Source organism: Aspergillus ruber (assembly GCF_000600275.1).
Source record: "Aspergillus ruber CBS 135680 unplaced genomic scaffold scaffold00037, whole genome shotgun sequence".
NCBI lineage: Eukaryota > Fungi > Ascomycota > Eurotiomycetes > Eurotiales > Aspergillaceae > Aspergillus > Aspergillus ruber.
This window is the reverse complement of record NW_024467333.1, coordinates 86,244-106,115: the sequence shown is the minus strand read 5'-3', so window position 1 is coordinate 106,115 and position 19,872 is coordinate 86,244. Positions and strand designations below refer to the sequence as shown.

Genomic DNA, 19,872 nt, shown 5'->3' with positions numbered 1-19,872 from the left:
CATATCATCATTCAATTTGTTTTATTTATCTGTAATAAAGCATAACATAAAATAGCATAAATAGCGTTATCATGTCATCATGTCATAAATCATCAGATCAAAATACCATAGCATGATATCATAAATCATGACCAATCACCCCCTGCCCTAGGAGAATTCCATCAAACCGTCAATAGGGACTCAACGGTTAACGTTACTGCATAAATTAGCCTCAAGCTCAAAACTCGGAACGAACCCTTGCAGATCCAAGGTCCGGGTGGGTCAGGGCCAGAAACGGAGTAGGGGTCTTGTCTTACATCTTTATGGCTCTATGGCTCTGTCTCGGGGGATTCTTCTAACGACGTCTGGAATCATCACTTGCAGTTCCGCTATCGTCGGAATACGAGCCGTCGGAGGGAGGGGGCGAGGATCGACGGCGGTGATGGTGGTGCCTACGGCGCCGATCATGGTCCCTGCCGTCTCTGTCACTGCCCCTGTGGCTTTGGCTGTCATTGTCCTTCGAATCTTCAATGCCTAACGAGGCGAGGCCCTTGCTGATGTAATCGGAGACACTCTTGCTTCGCTTCTTAGAGCCGCGGGAAGGACGGGGCGATCCGTCATAGCTGTCGTATCCATCTTCATCCGAGTATGCACGGCCTCGCGAAGGGGACCGTCCACCTCCTCCACTTCCACGAGGACGGGACTTGGACCGGTAACGATCATACGCCTTCTTTCCTGCCGCAGCGACCAGTCCTGCCGCCGCAAGCTCCTTCCCCCGGTTATGGCTCTTGGAGCGACCGCGCCTATGACCATGGCCGCCATCACGAGACCTTGGCCTCGATCTCGAGCGTGACCCGTTCACAAAATGGTTCGTGGCAAGACCCGCCAGCGTAGACTCGATGATGTGTCTCTTTTCGTGCTTGCGGGGATCCTTGTCAACAAGTCCATCCGCACCACCGGCCGTTATCGCGGCAGTAAGGATGCGTTTTCCCTTTTCACCTTTCCATTCACCTGGTTCGTTGCGGACGCGGAACGCCTCGATGGCACCTGCTGTGATGGCTGCACGGATGGCCTGCTGCATTTTCTCCTCGCTCTTGCTGCGGGTACTCTTCTTGCTGCCGCGGGCGCGGCTGCGAGATCGGCCACGGCTTGGAGACGGCGAAACAGAGTACGCCTTGCGATGCCGGTGAGAGCGACCACGGTCATCATAGTAATCATTCTTGGGGCGATGGTGACGGTGTCGTCGATGATGGCCACGGTCATCATACCCATCGTAGTAGCTGCTGTGCGGCCGACGAGAACCCTCCTGGATAGTAGCTACGCGGGACGGATGCCGCGAGTGAGTTGGAGGATAGCCATGCGCGTAGCCACTCCCGTTGCTGTGGCCGTAGCCCCCGTAGTAGTCGTAGTTGGAAGGGTGCTCGCTGCGGGGGATGGAGTCGTGACTACCTCGGCCGGGGACGACGTCCATGGTGCCTTGGTAGGGAGGGGGGTTGCGATCGCGGGGTGGATAATAGTGGCGGTCGTAGTATGCCATTTTTTATTTTAATGTTGGAAATAGGAGAAATGGATGTAAGAGAGAAGATGAGGTGAGATGATGAGATGAGATGGAAGATTGAAATAGGAAAGCAGAAAAGTGGCGAGGCGGGGCGATGACGTCGATTGGTTGAAGATGGAAGCTGAAGAATGATGAACAAACAGTACAAAAGAAGAGAAATGAACGGCAGAGAAAGACGGAACAGGTAAAAGAACTGGACTCAGTGAATGGGCAATGACACATCCTATTACATTGTGGATTTACATCATTCAAACTTAATTGATGTGCATTGCAGGGCTTGAAATTTAGACGCATACAGATACTATTCATGCAGTACAGATATCGAGCATCTACTTGTGGTTTATAGATGTAGAAACATTGATATAAATCAAGATAAGATACTCTAGATGGATCCATGGTATCCGTTCAACAGTGGTTCGGTGGTTCCATGGTTCATTGTCATACAAACACACAAAGAAAAGAAAAAAAAAAAAAAAAAGGGAGTTAGGAATCGCAGACAGGGAATCAGGCATCAATCGGAAATCACAGAAGAAACAAAAGACAGACAGGTATACAAAACAATGGTATAAGATAAAAATGCAGACATTTGCTCAACATGCGCCAGAAACCAACAGAACGCTTGAAAATCCCAACCAGGTAACGATAACGAAAAAGGAAATGAAACGAAAGGAATGGCCACTTTTCACTCATCCACTTCATAATCTCCATTACTCTTTTGCCGTAACTCATTCAGTTAAATGTCTTTCAATATGGCGCATGTCTGACACTCAGAAACTCCCTCCCCTCCGACTGACTTATCGACCGATGATGCTGATGCTGATGATACGCCGCCGGGCTCGCCTTCCGGGCTGACCACCCGCTCGTCGGGGTACTAGCACCGCTCTCCCTCCCTGTCCCTGCTCCCGCACCTGGGGCTGTGTTTTCCTCTGAATGGTTCCGATGCGTCCGGATATGTTGCTTCATGTTATCCTTTCTGGTAAACGCCTTGTTGCAAATCGGACAATGCACACTCTTCTCGCCCGTATGCTTCTTGCCATGCCGTGCTGCATGCCCCGAGGTGGTGAATGTGGAGGAACAATTGTGGCTCACGGCGTATGGACAAGGGTATTTGTTCTTGCGAACGCCTCGTTTGGCACTTGCAGTGGTTGCGGCTGTGGTGGTGGTAGAGGAGAAAGAAGAGGAGATGGTCGAAGTCGAAGGAGAGTCCTTGGAGGCACCGACGGACGATGGCGAGGGAGGGTCTGCGGAGGTAGCGCTGCGATGATGCTCGGATGGGGCAGTCGAGGAAGTCGGAGGAAAGTAGGAATCGGAGGCAGAGGAAGGATTGGGCTGGAAGTAGGAGCCACAGCTGCTAGTGGCATAATCGTAGGAACACACGGACGATCCAGGCGAAGGAGCGCGGGCCGCTTCAGTGACTGGGTCGAAGGAAGAGGAGGAATGGTGTCTGATCAACCGGGGGCTCGAACGGACGGTAAAAGACGGATGGTCGTCATTATTGAGGATGGAGACAAAGTTGGGCCTGGAGGCCATGATCATGATGGTTGATATCTGCAAAGGTCAGTCGAGTTCATGCATCGACAATCGAGTCAGCGTACTGTTTATATAATGTTTGCTTGTGTAACTGTATAGATAGACTGAGATGGACTCGGACTCTGCAGGAGTAATGCCGGTATATGTATGCACGCAGCGACGGCCGTCAGTAAAAATAGAAGGATAAACGACACGACGCAAGGAAGGCGATGCGCAGAAGAAAAGAAAAGCGAGAATAAAAATAAAATAAAAGCCGACACGAACTGACGCTATCTTGAAACTCCAGGGTCTGTCTTCTCCAGAAGCTCGACCAGTGGGGCAGCAGTAGTCTTGTCAGTTGAATTCGTTGATAGTACGATGCCTCTGTAAGGAATGAATGAAATGATTAACTGCTATTCTTCAATGTTCTCTCTATTCTTTCTTTTATCGTATTCATTTTCATCTTCTCCCACCCGAAGAAAAAAAAAAAAGGGACTCATAATCCTACCAGGAGAAGAAGAACAAGAATCTCCGAAGTACATCCATACTTTGGGCCATTTTCACTCACCCAATCATCTCCATTATACTATACGCACTAGTCCAAAAACAGACTAGTACAGTCCCTGCCGGCACCGGCTAGCTTCCGCTTATTCAGCGTAATGTACAAACAGCCGGCGATCTTTGCCGGTTGAGGGGTTTGTTACCGTTCCGTACGGTATTTACAACCACGGACTAAACAAGCCTCGAGGTGATGACGAAGCACTCTGAGTCTACTCGGAGCATCTAAGTGGATGTCATTATCGTGCTGGTTTATGGTCTACTATCACTCCTTATAATTGACTCCTCTGCCTATATCCATACAAAGTATTATTATTATTTGTAGAGGAATCTGTCGAGTGGGATCCTGCTAGCGTACCCTGCATGTGCCCATACACACGCTGTACAGTACTGTCGTATTACAGACCCCGATACGAAGATTAAAAAAATAATAAATTTTGACTCGGCGGTCATCCATATGCATAACCCAGGCAAAACTATTATTTTTGCTATTTATTATCCAGACTCATCCAGATTCCCTTCAGGGACCAATAGACGGCCCTTGAGTCTAAAATGTCCCCATCCACAGCGCTCTCTGGAAGACCTTCGGGGTTAAATCTATCCAGGAAGTCACATCCGATGCCGGAGACAAGTACGAATACTTGAAATCTGAGGCAGAGAAAAAAAAATAATAATATAATTTTAGCGTAAGGACTCGTTTGCTAGCAAGGCATCTAGTCCTTGTTTAGACTTCGGAATATGTTTCTGCGTTAGATAGAACCCTGGCCCACTGCGTACGTACGTAGGACCCTAGGGCTGTCAACAGCCACAAGGCTTAGCCTGACGTGTCGTATCTGTATCTGCTTGAATCAGAGAGATATCGGTAGATATCCGGAACTATCAATCAATGATCATGCACTGAGTACATGCAAGTTAGGCTTCACTACACTATTCTACTACACTATTCTACTCGAAACTATACCCTGCACACTTTATATTCTATCACACATTTATCGACATATTCTGCTCTCTCGAGTTGACTCTATCTTTAACTTGCTCCTCCGGACTAAAGAGTACTCGTCACCAGTGGATCTTATCACTAGATCGCACTAACTCAACACACTAACCACAAACACTAACCTCCGGCCAGGGCTTTTGCAGCCGCCGAATACGTAAGCCACAGACCCTGCTGCGTCTGCCTGATGACTTACGTAGATGCATACGAATTGATTGTGGGTATTGTATTTGTGTTGAAGTTCTTGTTGAAAGTTGAGAGTACTATGAACGGGTTTACGGAGAGGCAGAGTTTAATGTGATGTGATTGACTAAAGATAGTGACAGTTGAGACTCGTCGGCAATTACTCGGAATATCAGTGGCTATATAGAATAGCCGAGCAGAGTACAGAGTAAAGTCGAGAGAGTGGTGGTGTAGAGATAGAGTAGTGGAAAATGTCATGTTAAAATCTCCGGAGAACAGACGGATTATATAAGCATATTTCCGCATCCCAAAAGGGTAGTGGAATGTATACAACAAAAACTTCTACACCTCTACCATCTCTACTCTTTGTGTTCTATATTCTAACAACAATTGAATAACTATTGAAGTCTCTGGTTATCATATTTGTCTTTGTCTTTTGCCACCAAAATTCCTCCTCCCTACAGATACCACACCTTGCACTTGTGAAACTCCTGTATACTACTCTGCAAGAATGCATTCCATTCCTCACAGCACAGTAACGGCACAACATATATATATCCCCTTCCCCAGGTTTCAGTTGGATCGGCCATTCTCATGTCCACAGGACTCTGTAAAGTGTCAAAATGACACCACTAACAACCCTATTGACCCTTCTCTCTCTCCTACCCCTCCTCCAAGCTCGTCCGATCTCGTTACACCATCGCTCTCCATCCCCGGTACGGCCCATTCCCGCTAATCAATAAATAAGCAATGCTAACCCTTGGCTGACAGAGACTCATCCCCGAAGTTAGCGATTACCTCTCGAAATACTTCGCCAGCATCGGTCTCCAGAGTCTATATGAGAGCTTCTTCCCATTCGACAACAAACACGATGCCTTTGGCAATATCTCTTCCTCGCTCAATCCCGTCCCCAGTTCATCTGCATTGCCCTCGCCGATCCCAGAGGCGACTGGATACTCAAGAGCGAATGTGATTCCGACGACGACACTAGCTCCAGCTCGGAATTCAGACCCAACACCAAGTCCGATCTCAACCACGAGAACAAAACATAGTTGGTGGGCGGATTGGGATCTTGAGAGGATTTCAGCCTCGGCACTATCGTCGAGCCTAACCGCTACACCGACACCGTCACTGAGTCCGAGTTTGAGTTCATCGAGACACAGTTGGTGGGCGGATTCCGATCACAAAGTTCTTTCCTCGTCGGCATTGCCGAGCCCGACCCCAACATTGATACCAGTAACCGTGGAACCTGTAACACCCGTGACATATGCAACGCCAACATCCTTGATTGTAACGTCCGCATCCCCGACCCCCTCTGCAGATACTGGCAAAGATGATGGGGATGATCTCTGGGATTCGCTGTTTGATACACTGTCCGGGCGAATCCGAAATGCACTGGATAGTAGCGATGAATTGTGGTTATCGGACGAGTGATATGAACTCTGTATCCTGACGTTGGGGGCTGAGATGTTATGGTTTTCTGTTAAATCCGTTATCTCCGGACAAACGGAGTTAGGAGTTAGGGTCCATAAGAGAACTTAGAACTTATTTATACAGGATACACCTATTTCTCTCTCTACATTCATTTAACTTATCCACTAGCTCAATCGATTCAATCTAATCTTCTCCGTGCTCAACACTGAAATGCCCTCCCTTGTTGGCCGCGAAGTCGGTGCCACTGGCTATGGCACAATGAGTATGCCCCCACCATCACAACCGATTGAGCCCCAATACTCACTAAGACTAAGGACTCACCTGGACCCCCACCCCACCCCCTCAATCCCAGAGTTTCGAAACCCTCGACACAACTCTCGCCCACGGCGCCAACTTCTGGAACGCCGGTGAACTCTACGGTACCCCCGATTTCAACTCTCTGCATCTCCTGCATGACTACTTCTCGCAGTACCCTGAGAAAGCGGACCAGGTGGTGCTCAGTATCAAGGGTGGGTTGAAGCCGGGACAATTGCTTCCTGATGGGTCGGAGGATAATATCAGGCGCTCGGTGGATGAGTGTCTGAGGGTGTTGGATGGGAAGAAGAAGGTTGATATCTTTGAGTGTGCTAGACAGGATCCCAATACGAGTGTTGAGCAGACGGTCACCATTCTAGGGAAGCTCGTGGAGGAGAGAAAGATCGGGGGCATCGGGTTGAGTGAGGTTGATGCTGAGACTATTCGACGGGCGTGCGTTCTCTCCCCTCTTACCCGTTGATTCTACTTTGTTGGTGCTTACGCTGTGTCTACAGAGCCAAAGTGGGTCCTATCGCGGCTGTCGAGGTCGAATTCTCCCTCTGGGACACTTCTATCCTCGAAAACGACATCGCAAAAACCTGCCACGAACTCAACATCCCCATCGTCGCCTACTCCCCTCTCGGCTGGGGTGCGCTCACCGGCGCCTTCACCAGCAAAGACTCCTTCCCTGAGGGCGACTACCGGCGCAACCTGCAAAAGTTCCAGGATGAGTATATGGTGCACAACCTCAAGCTGATTGGGGAGGTCAAGAGCCTTGCTGAGCGGAAGAGTGTGGCGCCGGTCCAGATTGCATTGGCTTGGATTCTCACGCTAAGTGAGAGAGAGGATATGCCGACTATTATCCCAATTCCGGGCGGTTCTACGAAGGATAAAGTCACGCAGAACTTGAATGGAGTGCTGCGGCTTTCGGAGAGCGAGATGGCAGAGATTGAGGGAATTTTGAAGGAGAATGGCGTTGTTGGGAAGCGGTACTATTAGGTGTACTAGTATGGTTGTAAATGTCTGTATGAATACTCTTTTTATGTTAGCGGTGTAATTGACTAGCAATGTGCTTTGACACCAGGAGAAGTTGGCAATCAGATCAAGTGTAGAATGTCGACATGCAATCTCACAGCTCACTTGGAGAGGAGATTGTCTGTATTGCAGAATTCTTTTTTTTGTTCATCATGCAGGTGACTAGCTTGTGAAATAAGTCGCACTCACCATTAGTTAGCCATAGCTCATTCTCAGCGTAGGGTGCATAGTCTCATCCCCATAATTATGTGGGAGAGTTGTTGTGGGAAAGGAGTTTGTGCGAGTTTTACCAGTCTCGTCACGTGCCGATATCCTCGACTCGGATAGAGTAACCAACTCTAACCTCACTCCTTCACTTTTTACCTGTGCTCCACATTCAATCCTTCATTTGTCGCGTTTTCACTTCATCACCATTGCAATGGACTCCCCCGGCTCCCCCCTCTCGTCCATCGCCTCGGACGATATCTCAGACCGCGAAGATGCAATCCCATCCAGCGTCAACACCAACATGCCTCCCTCCAAACGCCGTCGCACCGGCATAGCTCCTCAAGACGGCAACACAACCCCCATCTCAACAACCTACCAAGACCAAGAAGACCTGCAACCACCCGCTTCGCCCTCGACCTCCATCTCCTCTGACACGTCCGGCGAGATCCCCAACTCGCCCACCGCGCTCTCGCTGCTGGGGAACAGCCAAGAGGAGGATTACAGCGGACAGGGCAGTGACCAGGTGACGGTGTGTCGGTGGGAAGGGTGCGACTCGGGGGATTTGGGGAATATGGATGATCTGGTGGGGCACATTCACAATGAACATATTGGGTCGAGGCAGAAGAAGTATTCGTGCGAATGGGTGGATTGTAATCGGAAGGGGCAGACGCATGCTAGTGGGTATGCATTAAGGGCTCATATGCGGAGTCATACGAGAGAGAAGCCGTTTTACTGTTCTTTGCCAGGTATGCTTACCATAGACCTACTTGTCTGCGTACCTGTGTTGCTAACTGTCACAGAATGTGATCGCAGCTTTACCCGCTCAGACGCCCTGACGAAACACATGCGAACCGTCCACGAAGCCGAAGCGCTACGCCCTCTCGAGGCTCTCAAAGGCACTACCTCTCTTCCTGTCATCGGTGGTCCCACCGCAACCCCAGCTAGCAAGCTTCAACGCATCAAGCTCAAACTCACCCAACCACCGCGCGACGACGCCAGCGAAAGCACAGCCGAAGAACACCCACCCGCAGTCTCAACCATCGATGACGACCTAGGCGAAATTGATATCGACCTCCCCGAATATGGCCCCGAAATCGGCTTCGACGAGCACGAACTCTCCCTCCCCCCGCGGGACCTCTACCGTCTCCTGCGTCGCCAGATCCACTGGGCAGAAAAAGAAGGCGAGAACCTGCGCGCAGAATGGGAGCGCACAATTCCGAAGCGCAAGCAATCCTGGTTAGAGAAGGAGGGTGTCTTTGACGATGTGATTGATGCAGAATTGCGCTGGTTCGGGACAATTGTCGGTGTGCATGAGAGAGAGGGCACAAGTAATGATGTGACGAATGAGCTATTTCCGACACCGCCGAGGGAAGCTGAGCGTGCACTGAAGAGGTATAGGCTCGAGAAAGGGTTGATGCCCGAGGAGGAAGCAAGGCAATTGAAAGAGACGGATTACTTTTATCAAGCCGGGCAAAAGTTCCCTGTGGACTATTAGGTCTTCTTTTCCTTTCTATTATTTGGGCGGTCTGTTCCATATGGGAACTACAATGGCGTTTTTATTGGAAGCATCTTATTATTCTCTATGCTTCTTTCGGGCTTTGCGGAATACTTCTCTACTAATACAATTTTCTGGCTACCGGAGTATATGTGATTCCCTGCTACTGTCGCGCAAACATTTTGTACAACCATTACATCTTGCATGATTTGCCTGCTCGGCTCCCTGCAGTTTGTTTCCTATTATTCTTCCTCTCGTCTTACATTCTGCGCGTCATCTCAAGGTACATAGATAATGAGCTCTTTGTTACATCCACTTCTTTTCTATCCTTTAGACTAGCAGAAATAAGCTAAAGATCTGGCAAAAATGATTGACTATGTTCAATATGTTTGTCTTTCAGCCCCTACTTGAATCAATCTATCAGGACTAACTCGTCCAGAAACTCCAAATCCGCTACGAAAACTACGACTCCTACGAGAAATACGATCAAGACATCCAAGACATGTACAATCCCCCCATCACTCAAAACCAATCATTTCTAATATGGTTAGACTCGAAACTAAATACGGCAAACTAGGCGCTACGCATATCCAGCAGTGCTATGTGAGTCCGAGCATCCGTTTGCTCCTGGTTACTAGGTACGTCTGCCTATATTATCTATAATGGGCCAGGAGGGAGCTGACGAGGCTAGCTTCGAGGCACCGGATGGTATATTGAGTGACTTGAAGAGCGTGAAGCTGGGAGAGGGTATTGCTACTGATATTCAGTTGGAGGAATATAGGAGGCGTTGACTTGGGGGTATCTTTACATGGATCCACACTTCTCCGGATAAAGCGATATCAAATAGAAGAAACTTGACGCCATTAAATAAAAGCTATATATCTGGCATAGCTAGAGGTTGTATACTTCCTATGCTGTTCTCGGAATTTACTCGTACAATTAATACGAGATGTGCATACCTGTCATGACTGCTTATGCCTAGTTTCACAAGTACCCAATGATTAAGGGATGACATTTCTTTTTGCATGATTTGTAGCGTCTCAATGCGGCTGTGTCAGATGAATTCAATATCGAATCCTGAATGTTAGGTAGAAAGATGAGACGTCAGGACAAACTCGAATCCAGAACGAGCTATACACGCAAGCAAAATGACACTCTACTATGTGTGTTTTTCCGTTCATTCTCTAATTGAGGAAAGTCTAATCGATTCTTTGCTTCTAGAAACTTACGGTTCGATTCCTCAATGAAGAATTTTGTAACATGTACAGTCGTGATATTTACCACGTGTACTCCCCTTTCTCTGCTACTTATAGCCTTATGCTAACCCTAGATAAATAGACTAGAAACCAAATTCACTCAATTAGGCGTTACAGAGATTGATCCAGGAAATTCAGATCCGTATTCCCATTTAATCTTCACTGCGACATATGTTTATGTTTTCTCAGAGTCAGCTGGCGCATCTTTTTTGGTTAGTTACGCTAATAGGAACTAGCATCGGCGCGCCACCCAACGTCTTCTTCAGCGATTTGCGACATGTACGGTTGGGAGATGGGATCAGAACTATAGTCCAACCGCTGTCCTAGTTCTCTAAATTGTCTGCATGAGCCAACTGGAGTTAGATGCATGGGTATCAGGCCGAGAGAGGCTGATGCATGAGTGACATGCATGCCGTCGATGTAGGGTTGGGTCTTCAGTTTGTCCGGGATTCAAACGGAGACTAGGGTCTGGCGTTAATTTTATCGGCGATATCCTATTTTTTATGCTATTGTTTCGGGCTTTCCGGAATATTTCACTAGTATTCCCTGCTGCTGGTACAGATTTATGCATCTATTCTGCAAACTCATCACATGTTTTGCGTAATACTACATTGCTTTTGTCTATAGGCTGTTCACTGCAGATGTTTGTTTCATGCACTTGTCTGCTTACGTCGACGTCACCTTTTAAGTATAAAGTTAGATGGTATCTATTCCATAAGATACAACGATTCTTCTGTTTCTCTCCAATTAACCCGGAAGAAAACAACAATCATCCTGCGCAGGATGCCCGAATATGTTCGTCCACCCCTTGGATATGGGGTCTAGCAAAACTAATTCAACTTAGAAACTCATGATCCGTTACGACAACTACGTCGTCTACGATAACTATGATAGCCGCTTGCAGAAAATGTACTACTCCCTGATCTCTGCACATTATGATTCGACTAATATGCTGTTAACCTATAGAATTGAAACCAAGTTCGGCGTGTTAGGCGCTACCAATATCCAGCCGTGCTTCATGAATCCAAGCCTTCCTCTACTTCTAATTACTAGGTATATTTATGTTCAGCTCTTTCTTCTCCCTTTGTATAAGGATCTGACAAATACTGTTCTAGTTTCCACGCGCCGGCGAGCATTCCGTTGAGTGAACTGAAGAATGTAGTGCTGGAGGAAGGTATTGCGATTGATGTTCAGCCGGTGGAGGAGTATAATAGGCTCTCACTTGGTTGATATCTTAGCTTATACACTAGTACGTGAACATAAGCTCAACTACAGAATAGAAAGAATCTCACTCCATCAACTACATTGAAGGTTGCAAGTATAGAGGCACTTGGTTTGGAGTAGTTTATTCGCCAGTATATCCTATTCCAGACTCTGCAGAATTATCTCCCCGGCTACCCTGTTCCTCTCACCGTCAGTAAAATTGCTTACTGCATTCTGTAAGATCATCACATTCTTGTGTGATTAATGTTACATCCTTCATACCCAATTTCTTATCAGGCTCGTCTCACCGCAGTTGTTTGCTCCCTCGGCTTACAGGTCAACGTCATTCTAGGGTATAAAGAATAATAGATCTAAACTGAGTTTACAACGTAATCACCATTCCATTCTCTACTCTCTCGGCCATCAGAAAGAAGGGTTCTACTGCGCAAGGTGCCCGACTATATTAAATACGCTCATATATTCTCCAGCATTTCCCCCTTCTTCTATACCTTCGGTTTAGCAAAACTACAAATGTACAGAAGAAAACTCCTAATCCGCTATGACAACTACGCCGCCTATGAAACATATGATAAAGATATCCAGGAAATATTAGTGGTCTATACTCCTTTCTCTCTAAGCACACTGTACCTTACAGCTACATGTTTCCAGGCTTGAAACGGAATGTGGCGAACTAGATGTCACGGATATCCAACCATCTTACGCAACCCCAAGTCTTCCTCTGCTCTTAATTAGCAGGTACACAGTTGATCTCCTATAAGGATGAACGAATCGACTAGCACACAAACTAGCTCTGAGGCGCCGGGAGACGCCCCATTGGATGAGCTGAGGGATGTAATTCTGGGGGAGATTATCATGACTGATATCCAGCCGATAGACGAACACAGACAGTATAGATACAGTTGAGGTCAAGGTCTACTCCACAGAGCACTATAGAAGCACAAATCCATTGATCTTTTGACTCATTGCCGAATAAGGGCAAGTACAGCTCTAGCGTTTTATCTATGTAGTACCAATCTATCTCACTCTGGTGCTGTGCATGTTTGTAAGTAATCCTTTGTCTGCTTTTTCTTGAGGTATCCAATCAAACAGACTAGGGTGATCCTTTCCGCATGCTGCCTACATGGCCGTCGCTGCAGGTTCCCCGTCAGCTGAAGGTCAGTCCTGAATTGAATATTGAATATATAAAAACGGGATTTCTCGTCTTAGTCTAAGATTTCAAGAGCAAATAGGCAAACTCAGAATTACACGCAAAAATGGTCTTTTCATATGTACGCCCAGTAAGCGCACACTTGCAGTCAAGTCAAGCTCAACTAACTCTGCGATTCATTACAGAATCTCACAGTCATATATTCCTGCGATAGAGCTTATGATATATACGAACCTATTATTTACCAATTGTATACCCTCCCCCATTCCTGTCTGTCTGCTATACTATACTCATATAGAATGCACCCAGACTAGAAACCCAGTTCGGCATGTTAGGCGTTACGGACATCCAGCCGAAGGTCACAGACGCATCGTCCCATCTTATCTTTACCACCATGTATGTCACCATCACTATCTCATTTGCCCGATCGAATACTAATAAGGCCAGCTTCTGCGCACCGGAAAACATCTTCCTAAGTGAATTGCAAGATGTATGGTTGGGAGAGGGTATCCATACTATAGTCGAGCTACTATACTAACTATGTACGGATTGATTGATCACCAGGCGAATAAGTCAGATGCATGCATGCATACATACATTAGACTAGGGTTATCTTGTTTGTTTGTTCGGAGTACTCGTACTTTGTCACACGGGAACTAGGGTCTGGCGTTTGATTGGAGGCATCGAATCTTGAATTTGTTCTTTCGGATTTCGCGGGTTGCTTCGCTGCCAATGCATTTATTTTCGCGCAAATATTGCCATCACATACCCTGCTACGTGGCCCTCGCCGTTTTCTTTCCCTCCCAGTCAGCTTATATTTCAATTTCATCTTATCTTAGGGTATAGATATAGAGAAGTAGCGTGGAGATTTCAGCTAAATCGTATCTACTATGGAAGGACCGGACGATGCCTCGCTGGAGAAACTGAAGATTGTCAAGTTGGCGGTATTGCACTTGATGTATAGCCGAACTGGGAATGAGATACCGTAGTGGAATCGAATTCATACTGGAACATAAAACACATCAGATACCAATCAAACTCCAAGACGAATCCCTGATGAATATAAGATACACGAAGCAAAGATAACCAACCCAAACATAGTACATTGGACCCTGTGTTCCAACTATGCGGGTATGTAAATAAAACAATATCTGCGTCAGGAAGTCAGGGACCGAGACTCGATGAATATATAACACAAAATCTGAGAGTATAGTTGAACAACGCCACCACGCCATGCAAGTAGATCTTTCATATAAAAAAATGATGAAAAAGCACCTCTGCGCTTTCTGCGCTTCGTCGAATCGTCCCCGTACGCCGGATGCCATGCTGTCCCAATCAATGCATATGTACCTCGAAACAGACAAGCAAAATGAAAGAAACGCATGATCAACAAGTGGCCTTGCCAGGTCCATCTATATATAGACTGGATGGGCCTGGTAGGAAGAAACGAAAGAGTCATGCAACCCCAACGCTGCAGACAAAAAAGGGATATGGCGCAACAGAAAACGCTGGATAGCACCACCAGAAAGCGATTGCACAAAATCGCAAGAAAATCACACACATATAAAAAGATAACAAAATAAGAGATCATGTCCGTACAATGATAAAACATGCCGAAATATGCTCGTGCTCATCTAATTTCCGTTGGACACGGGTTTGACTGCATGCGCATGCAGTTTCTGGTACATTTCGCGCAACTTGGCCCCCCCTGCATCCTTGTTTGGCCAGTAGTTGACTGAAACATAATCCCTATCATATAGTGAGTAACTATGATCCTATTTTGTTCCGCCAGGACAACTTACCATAACCGTACTTCCAGGGAATGTAGCGACTTTTCACCATGTAGAGTTTTCCGGATAAAGTCACCAATTAAGCCGAGAAGACGCCGTAACTCCGAAGCCCGTTCTAATTTGTTCGCAAAGTTCTCTTTTGTAACCGCAGACACCTTCTTGAGATCTTCCCGGATGGGCTTGAAGAACAACCGAGACATATCCTCTTTTCCAGAGCTACCATTCTCGCCGCTCTTGCGTCGACGCACCTCTTCGCTTGAGGCATCCGAGACCCGACGAGACCGATCATTATGATGTACAGATCTGGCACGAGAATCAGGAGTATGATGTCTATCCATGCTGTCGCGATGGGTATGAGACCGGTTTCTCGACCGATCTGCCTCCCTTAGGCCCTTGCGAGACATCGAAGGAGCCGGTGATGCCGATACACTGGCACTGGCCGGGGCGCGAGAATTCTTCCGGTTGTTGCGGTGATGGTTTTCAACGGCCCTTCTGGCGCTGACACTGGAGCCATTGGTAACCTTGTCTCGCAACACAGACAATAGATAATCCGCACGACGAACGAGGTGCACCGCACCAGGTGATTTGGTCGACTTATCTTCGGTAGTAAGCCGCTCAGTCTTTCGCTCCACCCGGTGCTCTTCGAGAAAAAACTTGTCGCCGAGTCCTAAATCAGTGTCATCTCGAATCTGAGTCCATGCACCATACCCGTGACGAGAAATGCCAATGCAGAGCATACCGTCCTCCCGTGCACCCCAGCTGCAGGTGTAATCTGGAGCTTTGGTAGCTTCCGGGACACGGAAGTTCCTGAAATCCGACAGGGCCGCCGCATCCCTCAAGATGCGCATCTCAGCAGGTCGCTCGACAATGGTGTATGCATTGAGTCGCTTCACCCCGTGGAGATCGAAGAGAACTGCCTTCTTTTCTTTCTTCGTTGGCACCTTGCCTGCCCTTTCCAGTGCGTCTAATTTTTCCATGTCTTCTCGCACCAGATCAGTAGCTTTGTCGGTAATTTCACGAAGCGAGGCTTTGACGGTCTCTCTGTCACGGTCCAACAGGCGAGCCTCCCGGATGATATCTTCTTCGCGGTCCTCAATGTCACCGTAGCGTAAGAATGCCCGCATAAGATGGCGGTATTCCTTTTCAATAAGCGGTCGCTTCGGATCCCTGGATTTGTTATTGTCGGACTCGTTCCCATCATCCATGCTAACCTGTGCTCTAGCTTGCCGTTTTGCTTTACGCTCTTCGCGGGTATCTCCCTCTTCCGCGGGTTGATTGCGCTTGCGTGGTCGATTCTGCTCAATGACATCCTCTAAATACCGTTCATCGGCCTTCTTCTTTTCGTCGGCCTTGATCCCTTCGAGTTGTTCTTTGGGGATAATGTCGTCCCAGGTGAGGTCGTCCACCTTGATATCGACATAGTTGAACGCCTTGAGGAACTCCTCACCACCATCTGCTTGGATCTCTTCGGCTTGCTCTGTTTGGTGCAATTCAGCATTGGCGAGAACGGAGTCGATGTCGAGCTGCTCCAGCTTCTCCTGGTTGCCAGTTTGCTCAAACATTCTCTGGCCGCGGCGCTTGAGAATACGAGAAATATCATCTGTCGAGTTTGGTTCGCCAACGATGCCTCCACGAGCCATCTTAGTCTGGATTTCAGACGCTTCCTTGTCAGTGACACCACGTTGGATAGTAATCCATTCGAGAAGGAGCTTGTTGCGAGCTCTTTCGATAACTTCTTCCTCGACGGTGTCCTTGGACACTAGACGGTACACGCTCACAGGTTTTGTCTGTCCGATCCGATGGGCTCGCGCCATGGCTTGCAAATCCGCCTGTGGGTTCCAATCTGAGTCAAATAGAACGACCGTGTCCGCCGTCATCAGGTTGATACCAAGTCCACCTGCTCTCGTGGAGAGAATAAACGCAAAGTCACTGCTGCCGGGCGCGTTGTAATGTTCAATTGCCAGACGACGCGAAGCAGCAGCGATAGTTCCGTCGAGACGTTGATAGGTGTAGCCACGGTAATCCATGTAGTCCCCCAGGAGATCCAGCATCTTTACCATCTGACTGAAGATCAGGACACGATGGCCGTCACGTTTCAGCTTGGCTAGAAGCTGGTCAAGCAACATCATCTTTCCACTGCTGGTGATCATCGCACGCAGTATATCCTCCCTGCGTATGCACCCGTCTAGAATCTTATTCTCGGCAGTAGGAAACATGAAAGGGTGGTTGCTTGCTTTCTTAAGTTCCATCATGATGTTCAGAAGAGATTGTTTCTGCCCTTTGGCCCCGTCGTTCAAAGCCGCATAGTTCTTGGTCAGAATATTCTTGTAATACTCCAACTGTACATCCGAAAGCTCGACACGAATGATCTTCTCGGTCTTTGGAGGAAGATCAGACTCGACCTTAGACTTGGTCCGTCGTAACATAAAAGGCTGGATAGACTCAGTCAGCTCTGCAAGCTTGTGGGACGCAGCATCGGCATTCAAATCCATGTCTTCATCAACCTGGATCACACCTGGATTTAAGAAGTCCAGGAGGGCGGAGAGCTCAGCAAGGTTGTTCTGTATAGGTGTGCCAGTGATGAGGAGACGGGCCGGTGATCTGAATTCGAGCAACTTAATGTAAAGCTGAGAATCACGGTTTTTCAGACGATGGGCTTCATCGACAGCCATGAATTGCCACTTGAATTGGCTGAGGAACGCGGAATCTTGGAGGACATATTCATAGGTAGTGAGCAATACATTGAACTTGGGGCGCTTAGGATTGCCGTCCAGCATGAGTTCATGCTCTTTGAGGACGTTCCGAGCAGCTTCGTTGCCGTTATAGACGACGTAGTTCAAGTCCGGTGTCCAGTGATCGAACGTTTCGGCCCACGATGGCATAGTCGATAGCGGGACGACGACGACGAAGGGCCCCTGCTGGCGCCTTATATGGCGCAACCAATTGATGAAGGCCACGGTCTGTACTGTTTTTCCCAGACCCATCTCGTCTGCGAGGACGACATTGCGATTCCTGGTCCAGTTGTATGCCATAAAGTTTACTCCCTTCTCTTGGAACTCTTTCAACTCTCCGTTTTGCAGGAAGCTCGGAGTGCCCTTCATCGTCTCAAACTTTTTACGCGTCGCGGGGTTGGTCTCGGACTTGTCAGAGATGGGAGGGTGGGATGAGCGGTCGAGGAAGCGATCGACTTCCCGTTGGGCAATCTGACTGACGAGCTCTTCACTCTCCCAAGTGCAGGAATCATAAAAGAGACGCTTCCACTTGACGAGATACTCGGGGCCCTCCTCTTCATCACGCATACCAATAACGCGTTCAACTACTTTGTAGTCCTCAATTGCTTCTACGTCTCTCTCGCGATCCAGGTTCCATTTTTCACGATCCTCCGGTGGCACGTCATCGTCGATATGAAGGCGGATATCCTCGGACAGGATTTTGCGAATGTAGTTGTCAAGGCGACGGGTGCTACGGCAATTGGCGAGGGTCTCAGACACCTCCCACGTAGCATGATAATGTGACTTCCCTTGCCACTTGATATAGAATTCAAAGTGGTGACGATCCAAGTCAGTGTTCTTGGGATCGACACCTTCCTTCAAGCGATGATTGAGGACAACATCCACCGCAGGACGGTTGTCTTCTTCCACCGTATCATTCGCCCAGTAGTTCTCCAACACATCTTCAGGGTCATCTTCAAACATCGACTCGTCATCGTCCTCACGATAGTTTGAGACCCTGGATGCGTTTCTGGTGGAGAAACGAACCTCGCCGTGAGGGGGCTCATTGCTCGACACGGCTTGTAGCAGACGTCGTCGCTTTGCCTTGCTGGCACGAGCTCGAGGTCCTCCGTACTCATCACTGTCCGAATCTTCAGTTTCATCATTGTCCTCCTCTTCTTCTGAGAACGGCGACTGAGTGGCGGAGTGAGAGGGACGTTTCGAGTTTTGCCGGGGTGCAACCTGGCGTCGACGTTGTGTACGCGGCGCGACTGCATCTGAGTCCGAATCCGAGTCAACTATTTGAAGCGTTTTGCGAGCACGACCACTTCTCCGAAGTCCATAGAGGTCAGGATTCTGCCTCATGAATTGGGTTTCATCCATTGAAGAGGATTTGCGCTTGGCACCCCTTCTCGCTTCTGAGGATGAAGAATTTTCATCATTGGAGGGGCTGCTCTCCTGGTGCCCGTTCTCGATTGTGAATTCTTCTTCATCCCCGTCCGCATCGGGGGAACCAGCTTCGTAGGACTCGGATGCGTCGCGAGGAGGATGGGAGGCATTGCTATCTGAATCATTGCCAGCGAACTCGTCCTGAGCACTGGCTGTATCGAAGACCGGAGAGGCCATGTCACCATTGGCAACCGCAGCCATGGTAGAAGACGGGAAAGTAGATGGGATCACCACGCTAGTAGCTATCGACGATGAAGAAATCAGCATTGAGACACCACGCGAGACCGGACGGAGATGCAAGAGGCAGTAGGGGGTAAATCAGACATACGCGACTCAGTTTTCAATTAAATGGAAACAAAAGACCCAAGAGGTCTAGCAGAAAATGAGGTATGATGTAGGATGATGGATTTTGATGACGAGTGCGATGAAAACGCGACAAGAGATAATGATGAGACAAGCAGTGAAAAATCAGATTCGAAGGCAGAATCAGACTCAGGAGATGAAATAACACGAGTCTTCAGCCTAAGAAATATTCATCAACGTCCTCAGCAACGTGAATATACAAGTTCTTGAGCTTTTAGCGGTGGGTCGATAGACGTGGAGAAGTAACCCCAGCCGGGCACGCCTCTTTGCAACACGTATAAAAAGGCTAAGAAATGACAGAAATATACTCACGATCCATAGCTTGGCGACCCCAGATTTGGGGAAATGCAAAAGATCAATGAGGAAAGGAACGAATGCGGGTTGGTGGGTGGTTGACTGGGGCGTCGAAGTGGTGGGGGAAGATGAACGGACAAGAAGGGAGAGAAAGAGTGAGAGAATCTGAGTTGGTCGTCGGCGGCTGTGTTGGTGCCTGAGGCCTATTAAATCAGGCATTAAGGCCATGTGTGTGTCACGTGCATCACGTGGTGGCACAAGCGAGTCCCAATTTGGATTAGCATTGCCTATTCATCACGTGAGTGTAGGATCAATATCCGGACCGGTACATAGCCTGACAGCCAATTAGTGGTCTCACAAATAATGTGGTTGTTTATGCCTCAGGCACTTTG

The 19,872-nt window shown here is 48.1% G+C and overlaps 8 protein-coding genes across 8 annotated transcripts; 4 read left to right on the top strand and 4 right to left on the bottom strand.

The window, feature by feature from the left end:
• Positions 1-137: 137 nt before the first annotated feature.
• Positions 138-1,700, bottom strand: EURHEDRAFT_416651 (uncharacterized protein). Its single transcript, XM_040783014.1, has one exon. The coding sequence runs from the start codon at positions 1,514-1,516 to the stop codon at positions 335-337; it is 1,182 nt and encodes a 393-aa protein (XP_040634899.1). The 5' UTR covers positions 1,517-1,700; the 3' UTR covers positions 138-334.
• Positions 1,701-2,014: 314 nt separating this feature from the next.
• On the bottom strand, positions 2,015-3,515 carry EURHEDRAFT_416650 (C2H2-type zinc finger protein). Its single transcript, XM_040783013.1, has 2 exons — positions 3,133-3,515; positions 2,015-3,085 (listed from the first exon to the last, which is right to left on the bottom strand). The coding sequence occupies exon 2, from the start codon at positions 3,071-3,073 to the stop codon at positions 2,282-2,284; it is 792 nt and encodes a 263-aa protein (XP_040634898.1). The 5' UTR covers positions 3,074-3,085; positions 3,133-3,515; the 3' UTR covers positions 2,015-2,281.
• Positions 3,516-6,357: 2,842 nt separating this feature from the next.
• Positions 6,358-7,815, top strand: EURHEDRAFT_416649 (aldo/keto reductase family protein). The gene is made up of 3 exons (XM_040783012.1): positions 6,358-6,477; positions 6,530-6,962; positions 7,025-7,815. Exons 1-3 carry the CDS (start codon positions 6,426-6,428, stop codon positions 7,506-7,508), a joined length of 969 nt encoding a protein of 322 aa, XP_040634897.1. The 5' UTR covers positions 6,358-6,425; the 3' UTR covers positions 7,509-7,815.
• Positions 7,816-7,962: 147 nt separating this feature from the next.
• Positions 7,963-9,246, top strand: EURHEDRAFT_381256 (C2H2-type zinc finger protein; the record flags this gene model as incomplete). The annotated part of the gene is made up of 2 exons (XM_040779396.1): positions 7,963-8,497; positions 8,552-9,246. 2 exons carry the CDS (start codon positions 7,963-7,965, stop codon positions 9,244-9,246), a joined length of 1,230 nt encoding a protein of 409 aa, XP_040634896.1.
• Positions 9,247-9,612: 366 nt separating this feature from the next.
• Positions 9,613-10,037, top strand: EURHEDRAFT_381255 (uncharacterized protein; the record flags this gene model as incomplete). Its single annotated transcript, XM_040779395.1, has 4 exons — positions 9,613-9,633; positions 9,686-9,750; positions 9,798-9,884; positions 9,938-10,037. The coding sequence occupies 4 exons, from the start codon at positions 9,613-9,615 to the stop codon at positions 10,035-10,037; spliced, it is 273 nt and encodes a 90-aa protein (XP_040634895.1).
• A 1,248-nt stretch (positions 10,038-11,285) lies between these two features.
• Positions 11,286-11,732, top strand: EURHEDRAFT_381254 (uncharacterized protein; the record flags this gene model as incomplete). Its single annotated transcript, XM_040779394.1, has 4 exons — positions 11,286-11,297; positions 11,347-11,411; positions 11,469-11,555; positions 11,618-11,732. The coding sequence occupies 4 exons, from the start codon at positions 11,286-11,288 to the stop codon at positions 11,730-11,732; spliced, it is 279 nt and encodes a 92-aa protein (XP_040634894.1).
• Positions 11,733-13,865: 2,133 nt separating this feature from the next.
• On the bottom strand, positions 13,866-14,657 carry EURHEDRAFT_249465 (uncharacterized protein). Its single transcript, XM_040778099.1, has one exon. The coding sequence runs from the start codon at positions 14,483-14,485 to the stop codon at positions 14,030-14,032; it is 456 nt and encodes a 151-aa protein (XP_040634893.1). The 5' UTR covers positions 14,486-14,657; the 3' UTR covers positions 13,866-14,029.
• On the bottom strand, positions 14,508-19,024 carry EURHEDRAFT_381253 (chromatin-remodeling ATPase CHD1; the record flags this gene model as incomplete). The annotated part of the gene is made up of 2 exons (XM_040779393.1): positions 14,508-14,622; positions 14,676-19,024. The coding sequence occupies 2 exons, from the start codon at positions 19,022-19,024 to the stop codon at positions 14,508-14,510; spliced, it is 4,464 nt and encodes a 1,487-aa protein (XP_040634892.1).
• Positions 19,025-19,872: the final 848 nt, after the last annotated feature.